Raw genomic sequence first — 12,000 nt, forward strand, 5'->3', positions numbered from 1 at the left:
TGCCACTTTGGATTAGTTTGTGTTTCAAAACACTTGAATCCACAGCACAAACAACAAGTCTACTTTCCTGTGTATCTCCCTAAATCAAATATATAGGTCATACAGAACCATGCAGAGATGCCGCCGCGTGTACGCGTACACATGTGCAGGAGCACTGCAATCACTACAAAGAAAGCGCACACATACACAAGCATGCACAAAAACCCAACCACCACATCACCACTTTACCGTCTCCCAGGGCAACAAGAGCGGAATCTACCGAGAGGCATGTTGAGAATGAAGGATGGGAGAGCGGGAGGAGGAAGACAAGAGAATAAAGAAGACAGATACAGGCACAAAAGACAAACCAATCTACCAAGACTTATTCTAATACAGCTGCTAGAAAGAGGATGTTGTAAGGGTAACCCCTGCTGTGAGAGACCAGCATGGGACCGAGTATGAAGTGATGGGTGACGTGCTTATAGACTGATGAGGATAGTTACTGTGATTCACACATAAAAAAACATTACCATCTGGCCTTGGTAGGTATGATAGAACCTTACTTGGTGTCTTTGCGTGAAGAGTATAACAATTTTTTCCAATGGTGTGCAGTCAAACATTTCAACTTCCAAAGTTTCTTCAACAATTGTTCGAACTAGGAATTACAGATAAAGAACACAAAGAGCTTCACAAACTATCCGTGACTTCGCCATTCGGTTTCAAGTTCTGAGGAGCCAAATGCAAAGGACGTGCTGGAGGGGTCGAGAGCGCTTCACAGATCCATCACAGGCAATCACAGAAAGAGTCGACTGCAGGTAACTTAAATGCACCAATTAATCTCTTACACAGGACTTTGGATGGCAGGAGAAAACTGGAGTACCAGGAGAAAGCTCACACGTCACAGAAAAAGGCTGAGCCCAGCACTGATCAGAGAACCAGTTGGTACACAATCCCGCCCTCTTTTATAAGACTGCTAACATTCTATCAATAACTTCATGCGAGTATTCTTACAAGAGAAAAAAACCAAATGCATCACTAATTAAATTTTTACTAATTTGAAATTTTATTTCAGGTAATCAATCTGTTGTTCAGTCACTAACAAGTACACCAGGCTTGCCCAAATCTCAGCTGTATCTTGATTGTCAGAACAGACCAAAACTAAAAGGAATTCAGTTTTAATAGCACAGTGCACTGATTTAAAAAAAGGAAATCATACAAAACATACTTTTAAAAAGATAATCTGAGGTACACCAAGGAACGGATGTATTGCACATATCCAAATTAAAACCTTTCAATATTAGGATGATTGTTGCAGACATATGAAGCCACCGCCTTAAGACATCCAGCAGGTTTTGTACCATGTTGTCATGTCAGGAACAAAATCTTTTCATTGTGTAATTCCTCTCTATGCTTTGTCCCCCTGCTCATACTGCAAAATCTAAATCCCCTTCTCCCTCGCCCCTATCATGTATGCCTTAATCCCGCTCCTCTCAATTAAATCCATCCCAACTTTTCCCTTCCTCCACCTCTCCTCCCATCTCTACAGAGCTCTGCTGGTGATATCTGGTTTGGGGGGTGGAGGAGGAGGGGGGGGGGGGGGGGGGGGGGGGGGCACAGTGGCAGTGCTGGCATCTGTTGGAAGGACTGGCACACTGCCAGCCAGTGAGCATCAATCTGCCGACCAGAGTCACGCTGTTGGATTTCTCTCCAACCAGCCTCTCAGCTGATGCTCTTTGTGGGCGTAAGACGAGTGGGCACAGCCTCTTTGGCATTCATACTGCCAAGGTGCCCACAAGAGATTTAAAAATTAGAGGGGGGGGGGGGGGGGGGTAATGTAGGCGACAGTGTCGAGAAAGTGAGACAGCTTTTTTTTTTTTTTTAGGAAACAGATACACCGAACTTCCAGCACAGACTGAGGACTGAGACTTTGAAAGAAAAGTGAGCACAAGGTTGGTGGCATGTGGAAGAGGGGAGTCAGAGATGGCAGAGAGAGCAAGGCACAGCAAGAGAGGGGGGAAAAGTAGAGATCGAGACAGTGACAGCGAACCCCCAGAAGAGCACAGAGCACATTCGCATCTGAAGCTTACAGGATACGGAGCAAAGAGAGTGAGGAGAGAAGAACATTCCTGCCACAGCCAAAGTGGCTCGGTTAAAAGAACAGTGCACCTCCTTGCCGTTTAAGTATCGTCTTCATATACTTGTCGAGCAACGATCACAACAAGCAAAAGAGTAAACATCACCTGTTGCAGTGAGGGGGGAGCTCATTAAAATCTAATTTCACTTGCATCAAGTACTGCCCACGAAATGTCCAATAATCCCAATCAGGCTATGCAGTCAATGAGAGACACTTGGAAATGTCACGGCACTCAAGCTGGGAACTCCCAAGATATTCAGCGGTGACCGCTATAGTAGGCGCGAGGAATGTGTGTGTGTGTGTGTGTGTGTGGGGGGGGGGGGGGGGGGGGGGGGGGGGGGGGGGGGGGGGCTCATGTGTTTGGTGTGTTGCCTCTCTGGATAACTGATGAATCAATTGGCCACTAATATAACCATTCAAGCAATTAGTACCATGACAAATTTATAAGCGACGATTACTCGGCTGGCTGTCTGAGCAATTTCCCGAAAGGCGTAGATTCAGAGGCTTGAATCTTTTGGTCCGTTTCGTTTTTTCCTGAAATATACCATGTTTGAATCATATTTCAATATTGATTTTTTTTATTCTAAACTGAAAGTTTAAAACAAGGTGCCACAGAAACAAACAGGGAATCACAGGAGCGGACTACATTAAGTCAGTCAGTTATGGGAATAACGGTTCTGGCTGAAGTACAGCTCACATCACTCAACGTTTCAAAAATAATGGCACATAACACTGCAGTTTTATCACTCTATTTCAGACACGACAGAAGCTGTGAATTGATTATATATGCAAAGCGTTATTAGGCAGTATAGAAGAGGGAATCGTTTCACTGATAACCGGGCTGACATTATCACAGTTTACACAGTCACAGGATCATAAGGGCGTTCGTGATAATGATCATAATAATGTAAAATGGGCTCATTCTGACAGCGGGGCCGCTGCTTGTGTCAGAAGTTTGCTTAGGAAGTGAAATTAGAAGAATTCCTGTTGGTCATGTGACTTTGATCCAGGATCAGCAGTTTCAGCACTGACGTCCTTAGACCAACAACTGAAGGAGAGATTCCAGAGGGGCTCCAAGCAAAAACGATAAGGAGCTTATTCTCCGGATAACTTCAGTCATTCAAAAGTTAGAATGTGCGTGTAATCAGTTATCTACACCATACAGTGCCATCCAGTCATGTGCCAACTCGTGTCAAACAGCTGCGTTTGTTAACTTCTAGATTATTCGATTGGCACTCCTGTTTGCAGCAGCAGGACATTCGAGCTCCATTCGGAAGCAGGCAAAGTCACCATCGTGTTGATAAGCCAATGTCAAGAGACTCTGGGTTACTTACGACAGTTCTCCTCATCACTGCTGTCCGAGCAATCATCGTCATCGTCACATCTCCACAGGGTCGGGATGCACCGTCCGTTCTTGCACTGAAACTGCCCAGTTTCACACTCCGACTCTGTATGAGTTCCTGTGTTTTCAGAGAGGGAAAACCACAGAATCAGTGAGTGTGTGTAAACCACTGACAGCATGTGATGATCAGAGAATGGATTACTTCGAAGAAAAAAAACAAAAAAAAACAGGAAGAAAGAAATTCATCACTGCTCAAGCGATACAGCTTTAATGGGTGTGAAGGAGCAACATTGCTCGAGTTGTTTTTAAATTGTCCAGAAGGCAGGCCCCTCTGCGGTAAATTTGAAAGCATTACTTATTGTCAAATCGAGCATTGTTGAAATATCAACATTGCAGAATGTGCATGATGGGGGTTGCCTGTTGTTTATGTTTTGGAGAGACATGACAGCGCACCACCGCAGAACCTGCTGGCACTTATCATCACTACCACGGATTGCTGAGGCAATCTATGTGACGATTATTTACCTCCTGCTGTAACAAACAAAACAAAAACAAACAAACAAACAAACAAAAAAACACCACAGACGTGTCATTACCACCCTCACTTTTGAGAGCACGGAGAGAACAGTGCAGTCAGCCTGGACGCGTAACGTGTGACCGTAACATGTGCGGTGGTTCCGTGTATTGTCGGCTCACGTCGCCGCGGGAAGCGTTCAAAGTCCGGGCTGCTACAAAGTACCGATCCAGGTGTGTGCAACGTGAGGACCAGCCTCCGGGTCCTGCGGAGGCGCGTGAGCAGCGGACAACACTGACAAGCCAAAAAAAAAAAAAAAAAACCCTCGCGCTTCCAGCGCGATCCCCTGAGCGTTGCCATGCGTCCGCGCCGAGATGCAAAATTCATCCCCCCCACCACCGGATGAGTGGCTTACCTTTAGCGCAGTGGAGCTCCATGAGTAGCAAATGTAATAGCACGAGCTTTCCGACTTCCGTCCACATCGTTTAAATCCTGCGTTGTGTGTCGTTCATGCACGAGAGAGGAGAAGGAGGAGAAGAAGGTGATAAAAGAGCCCCCGGTGACGGATGTCCAGCCTCAGTGGCTCTGCGGTGCTCCCTCTGCCTCTGCTCTCCGGAGTGTGTGAGCGTGTGATCGGCTCCGCTCTCCTCCTTTACGCTCCCTCCTCGAGCCTCGGCTGCGATTTGAATGAGTGACGCCGATGGGCGGGATGAGCCGTGATGGTGCCTGCCGTTACAAGTATAGCAGGAACTAGAAAAACGGCTCTTTCTGGTTGCTTACGCATGTGCATCAGAGCTCAGGCATTTCTCTTTGCCGACTATTAAACGTGTTATCACGCCGAGAAAAGGGCACTGAAACTCGGAAGTAGGAGCTTCTTTACACTCTGGGTCATGTTATGAGTCAGAAAGAAACAAAATGCACTAAACAGGCCAGTTTCACATTAGTCGTGGAAATACTTGACTGAATGTGATACGAACGGGCACTAACAGCCACTCACGTGCTGTTTTTCATACAACCAATTCTAATACTGTACCCAGCCATTGCTTAATCTTTGTGAAACAACAATGAAAGTGACAATTTCAGCTTTGAGTTTTTTTGTTTGTTTGCTGGAAATCCCTCTTTAGTTACACCTTTTTCTGAACATATAAGAGGGTGACTGGAGTTCACTGCTTTCTCTGTCACCTTCACTCATTCACACACATCCACACACCAATGGAGGCGGCTGCCATGCAAGGCGAGTCCATCTACCTGGAGCAGTTTAGGGTTCTTTGTTTTGCTCAAGGACAGTTTGACACATGGAGGACAGCTGGTGGAGATCTCTACCTATACAATACAGGATTATGCGTGCTGAAAGTGTGCGAGGGTGTTTTTTTTTTGGAAGACCAGAAAGTAGGGCCATACAGTACTCGATTCAACTTGAGACAAAGGTATGCATCAGCATCTTTTTGATGGCCTGAGAGAGAAACGGACTGACTCTGAATATATTCTGAAGACGATAAAAACCTGTTTTAATTACATGTGGAATGAAACTAAGCTCAGGGTCTAAAATGAAGCTCAGGTTCTTTACTTGATCTGATGTTTGAAGCGACAGTGCCTGTAATCTTGGCTAATGTTTCTCTCTCTAAGCCTTAGGACCGATAACTAAAACTTCAGTTTTGTCTTCATTTAGCTGAGAGACATTTTCTACCATCCATGAATTAATACATAAATACGGTTAAAAATTCTTCAATTGGCCACATGTCTTCAGGAGACATATTAATGTACTGCCGTTTGTTTTTCCTCCATTATCACTCAGCTATCCTGCAATTTCTTTGAAAGCAGTCATATTATGCTAAATTCATTTTTGAATGGTTCTCCAACAGTAACATGCGTCCTCATACCTGGAATGACGCCCCAGAAGTGAAGAAAGTCTGTCATCTCTCTCCCTGGCTTTTTAAAAAGTGTGTCCTCCAAAGAGTGAATCAGAAATCAAACCCTATATAGTGTCATCGGGGCTTTAGCCAATCCCAATCAAGGTAGGGCCTCCCTTTGACTCCTCCCACAATCAGGCAGCTCCGCTCTGGCACATGGCACCATGAGAGGAAGTACTTCCTCCTCTACCCAAGATGGGCATGTGTGGGGGCGGAGCCAGTCCAGCTCACACAGACAGCAGATTCTGAATGCAGCTCCTATATTCAAAATCACTGAAAATCTGAGAAAAACAATAAACTTTGAATACAACGTTTTGGACCAACAAGACCCATGTGAAAGTGTTGAAAAGCTGTATGATATGACCGCTTTAAGTTGTCTCATGTCATCATTTCTCCATGTAGTATGTCTGATCATCCATGTGTAAGTTAAAATCACTGGAAATAATGATCACAATCTAATAAGTGTAAATTGCAGTTAAAAATTCTGAAAATTCATTCATCAAAGCTGCACACTTTCTAGGTGGTCTGTATATTGTGACATATAAGAATTGATGGTGGCTAAAAACAAAACAGAAAGGCATGCTATTCAAAGGTAGTGAACTGATGAAAACTTGCTTAGCTGCAAGTGAAGCAGAATAAGTCGATGCATTACCATTACCTTTCTTACCCTTCCTGATTGAAAATATGGAGCTAAAATTTGTCTGGGAGGCCTCAGAGAGAACTGCATGCATCTGTACCCAGCCAAGTTTCAGTTAAAAACAAGTCAATTTTATAATTGAAAATCAAGTCATTGATAATAAATGTTTTGTTTGACAGGGAACGAACATCAACAAGTGTCACAGTCACTATTCCTGGGATGTTGTCATGCATTGGATCCAGGGGGCGCCGGTATCAGTGGACGGGTCTCCTGTGAGTAGTTTGTCTGATGAGAGCAGGTCTGGTGGTGATCAGAGTAGTGATGGAGTGACTTTATCCAGTAACAGGTGCAAGGGGTGGACAGTAGGGGGAGCTTGTAGTGGGAGATGAGATTGTGTGGAACCATTGCCGATAGAATTATGCAACAAATAAATTCCATGTATATATAATCAGGGAAACATAAAACAAAGGAACATAGAATACTGAGAGTATGATGGGATTTAAAAAGAAAATCGTGTGCATAAAATCTCGATCCTCCATGGTGGTAAAAGCCGAGGGAAAACGTGGGTTTTTGAAAAAGTTTTAAAATCAGAGTTCGAGGAAGCCTGCCTAATGTGTAAAGACAAACTGATCCAAAGTTTTGGTGCTGCAGCTGCAAAAGCTTGATCCCCTGTGAGCGTGTGGCTCATTTTAGGTATAGGCAGGAGGAGTCGGTTAACTGTCCTGGGGCAACATGAAGGGACGTGATAATGCACGGTCAGAACCATTGAGGGCCTTAAAAGTAGATAAAAGACTTAGAATAATAACAAAGTGCAGAAGCAGTGTAATGAAGTGAAACCTGGTGCATTGTACCTGAGTTTGTGTGCCAGGTAAAAGATGTGCAGCAGTATTTTGTACCAGCAGCTGACAAACAATGGGGGACACACTAACCCTTACTTGAAGAGCATTACATTCATCCAGCCAGGTTGTGACAAGTGCATGGATGTGCTTCCTGTGCAAAAATGGCTTAATTTTAGCAATCTGCCTTAATAAACCAGTGATCTGAACTGGCTATCAAGGTTTTACCGATTTCCTGTGCGAATATTACTTTAAGAAAGAGTCAGCATAAACGAAAGTTCATTGAGATAATTTACATCCATTTTCTGGATCCATTTTCTTTTTGTCCAACAAATGGACTAAAACATAGATGGCCATTTCACCATTAGCTGGTTAATGGAAACTAACTAAGAGGCAAGTCGATCGACAGCCAAATTATTTTATTTATTTTTGGAAGTAAAGCCAAAGTGTGAAAGTGACACATTGAGCTCCAATGATTTTCTTCAGTATGTGAGTTTCTTGGCAGCCCCTCATGTTTATTAGCACCTTAATGCACAACATGAGCAGAAACAAACGGTTGAGTCAGACCAGATTAAAGCAAACAAACTAGAAACATGCTATAATATTGAATATATTTTTGATAAAATATTTTTAAAAATGTATAAAATATGTCATTTCAAGGGTTCAAATTGTTTTCTCACTCAAACCTAGCTGTACATTAAATACATGAGCAACATCAGCCACGCCACTTCAGTAAACAACTGAATCTCAGTAATTATTTGGTCCCCTTGCTGATTAAAGCTCTCTGAGACAAAATTAAAGTGTTAACGTGATGAACTGAAATCTTACAGGATTTGATGAGTTTTATTTGAATGTTTACACCTTTTAGAATGTATACACTGTAAGAAGACAAACTAGAATAGTATTTGGGATGTGGGATAACAATGATCCTTTATGTAATTAAACGTTGGTAACTTCAAGAGAAACTCACAAAAGAGCAGTTTACATCCAAATACATTTTGTAAAATGTAAGCACCAGTGTCCATGTAAGTTCAGAATAAACTGCTGAAATTTGGTCAAAACAGTTTCTGCTGAAAATATGAGGTCTTTTGTGGATGAGCAAGAGGACACAGCCTTTTGTTGCTCCCCCTTTACAACTGCACATAAAATGTGCATAAATGCAATTTCACATTATGTAGACCTCCAGAGAATGTTTTTTCTTCCCATCTGGTGGTTAATATGTGTGATAAAAAACCCTTTTCTGCACTCTGACAACATGCAGGGGGTCATTTTGCTTGTTTGTTGTCATGTAAACACTCTCATCTCTCAAAAGTGCAGCAGTTTAGCAGTTTCAATGTAGAAATCCTGCATTCACAAATGTGTTACATATTATTCATGAATTCATTGTTTTTGTAATTTAACAGCACGTCAATGCATCCAACATAGAAAGGTTAAACACATAATGAAATAAAGGGGCAAACAAACCTATTAACACCTACATTAGCAAGCATTGGTGACAGGGGAGAGACTGTTTGTCCTGTTATGTAATTGTAAAAGGCTTTAAAGCTAAAACAACAACAACAAACAGGATAAAGAATGACAATCACTCAGTATATCAGACTCTGATCAGTCCAGGGAAAAATAGTTTAGGAACTAAGGATATATGAAGAAAGTTAAACTTAAACCTATAGCAGCATAACCATGAAAGGAGTTGGCATGTACTATGAATATCATTAAATAGTTAATATTTATGTACTTTTAGGCGATTTAAAACAAATGGGCTGTTATCTTCCTGAACTAAGATGGAACCATCTTCCAATGAGAAAGCTCTCTCTAAGAATGAAAAGGTCTGTAAGGATAACCAGGTACTATCAGGCCTGTGAGGTACAATTGAGCTTGATCATGAAGGGTATTCTCAATTCCAAAGGGCCAATAAATAGAATTAACTAACTACAAATTTTTGATTTCTATTGCTAACCTGTCTTTTTCATTTTAAATCAACTGGAGCCTTGTTGTTGAGTTATTTCATGCTAAAGACTCAGAAATGACTCATATAGATCAAATAATCTGAGCTGCTTTTATTTTGAAGTGCCAGTGTAGGCCGAGTTGTTTCAGATCTCAGAGATATCATGCAGGCGACAGAACTTAAGTCAGATATAATTGTAGGACAAAAGTAATGTTTAAAATGTACTTTCTGTAAAAAAAATTATTATTTATGTATTGAAGAATAACTTAAAAGTAAATAACAATAGAAAAATTCAAGTCATCTTGTGCTTTAGATTTACTGAGATGTCGCTGAAGATATATCATACGTCATTTTATCGGCTTCTTTAGTGAAATTCTGCCAGCTCTCAAGCAAGAAACTAGAAACTCAAGCACAAGCAGCACAAGTGATCTGCTGGAATACTATGGAACAATCAGATCTATAAGATAAAATGCTTACTAAAAGCTTTTTGCTTTAAAGAAGAATTTTCGATCGTATTCCAAATTTTAGAGGAAGCCAATGGAGGAAGAATAAGAAGTCTCCTCCAACGAACACAAGTGTGCTACTAAGGTGATGTATTTTTTTGGTCACTGACTTAGTATCACAGTCATATGAAAGTTCAACATCGCCGTCACTTTTAAATGTAATTTCATTTTGAGCTCCTCCCACTACAAAAGCAGATCTCTTTTCACAAGCTTCATATTGATCGAAATATTACAGATTGAGATTTTTTTTAAATCAACAACCTTGTGTCAAACTCAGACCTTTTGTTCTGGCATTTATTCAAAATCTGTTCCAACCCCTCCAGACTTTATTATGAAAGAAAGAGCACTGCAAAAACATGAACATATTTCTGGATTTCCGTCTTTTATCATTCATTTAAATCAGTGTCCTTCACAGGTCCAAGGAGAACATGCACTGCTTCAGTCTCAGCTCACTTCAAGTCAACACATGAATGAGCCTATTTAGATCATTTGTATGGTTCTTTCCAAATGTTGGAACAATGGTTTTGACTTATATATACATATATATATATATTATTATTTTTTTATTTTTTTATTTTTTTATGCTAAGCTAAGCTAACCATAGCATCAGGGCTATGGTAATGCAAGTAGTATGATGGCAATTGTATTATTGCTATGATTCTCCTCACATCTGCCATCATTGCCTTACAGGTCATTATGCCTGGGATGCCCTTGGGCTGGGTTGACGTGTGGAGCATGACGCCTGAGGAGAACTACTTGAATCTTGTATGTGCAAAGATGTCTGGGCTGTTAGAATAGTGCTTCATACAAGAAATTCAAACTTTGCTATTCCTTTCTTGTTAATTTGATGAGTGCACCATAAATCCCCGCCCTGAAACTGATAATAAATGCAACCAGTAGCATTTTCACCTGTAGCTTCTTTTTGCTCAAACAATTTGGTTTGTCGCTTGGAGAAATAACACAAACTGTCTGAAACAGGAGAACCGCTGCCGTTTTATTCACTTGTACTTTGCAAGCACTTTAAGCACTATAGCTGTTTATGTAAACTTGTGAAGGAATATATTAAGGCTCATTTTTAGTCCAGGTTCTTTCTTCAAAGAGGTGTGATAAATACTTCAGTCACAAGAAAACCTTTTAAGTTCGCTATGATATGTTGTTTTTAATATGAATGATGACTTTGGAGATGACGATCACTCACCAGAAACAAAGTCCTGAGAAAAACTAAACTTGAGGGCATTAAAATGACAAGGAAATTCTCCACATATAAAAGATGATGAGTGGAATTGAAATGGAAAGTGGAGTGAGCGCAATGAAAAGGAACAAGTAGGTCTGCGGCACTGTACGGCGTAGTGAGAGTTCAGTTTGGATTTGATGCAGTTCAGCATGGCTCATGTGCATGAAATGGCTTTAACACATGAATCAACACATGAATAATAAATAAATCGACTGTATAAATAGAGGGAAGAGACAAAATTCTTGCCTCATATACATTATTCAATAAAGAAAGACTGTGAATGAAACATTAAAAGCCTGGCACAGGTTCAGAAGATGGCAAAAATAAGGTTTTGCATAGTTTTTGTGGCATCCTTTCTTTGTTTAAAAAATTTAAATTCCTCTCATGGAGAAATACACCACAAAAGTGGAGTGAATACTCGTTCACCGTATGAAGAAAGTTTACTTGTATACAACTTTATAGGTGGAAGTACATATTTTGTCAATCCTATACTGCACGCTCCTCCCACTGCTGCATTGTTTGTGACTTGAACCTGAATAAATGATACATGCACGGCTGGCGCTTCATTCTCTGACTTTATTTTACACATCTGATGCGTGCACAATATGTTTCGTGTATGCTCAACTGCTGTACATGTATGTTATGTCAGCTTTCATCCATCAGGCCCAGAGGATTACACCATGTGTGTTGTACCTACAGTTGCAGCTCTGCAGCGTGGAGCCCAGCTCAGGGATGAGTATGAATTAGAGCAGAAGAGCAAGAGCAAGTTTTCTGGCCAGACTCTGAAGACAGCTGCCAGAAAGAACCTCATGAAAGATTCTTCTCAATGAGATAAAAATGAAGAGAAGATGCATATACAGTACCGTAGTTGTATAACAAGTAAGTAGCAGTTGTTAGTTTAAAAGAGAAGAGGAAGCACACATAGGTTGCAGAGAGTGCGAGCCATTGTGTGGTCGGCTCCAAGAT

The 12,000-nt window shown here is 41.3% G+C and overlaps 1 protein-coding gene across 1 annotated transcript in view; it reads right to left on the bottom strand.

Moving 5' to 3' along the window:
- Positions 1-5,920, bottom strand: part of lrp8 (low density lipoprotein receptor-related protein 8, apolipoprotein e receptor) — a gene marked incomplete at its 3' end in the record, with an annotated part of 184,217 nt that extends 178,297 nt beyond the window's left edge. Inside the window, exons 1-3 of the mRNA XM_080472772.1 lie at positions 5,850-5,920; positions 4,385-4,695; positions 3,448-3,573 (exon numbers count right to left, since the gene is read on the bottom strand). Of these exons, the coding sequence (XP_080328898.1) occupies positions 3,448-3,573; positions 4,385-4,451 (193 nt within the window). The 5' untranslated portion in view covers positions 4,452-4,695; positions 5,850-5,920. The remainder of the gene's footprint in view (positions 1-3,447; positions 3,574-4,384; positions 4,696-5,849) is intronic.
- Between the last annotated feature and the right edge of the window lie 6,080 nt (positions 5,921-12,000).

This window comes from Lipophrys pholis (assembly GCF_963383615.2).
Source record: "Lipophrys pholis genome assembly, chromosome: 10".
Lineage (NCBI taxonomy): Eukaryota > Metazoa > Chordata > Actinopteri > Blenniiformes > Blenniidae > Lipophrys > Lipophrys pholis.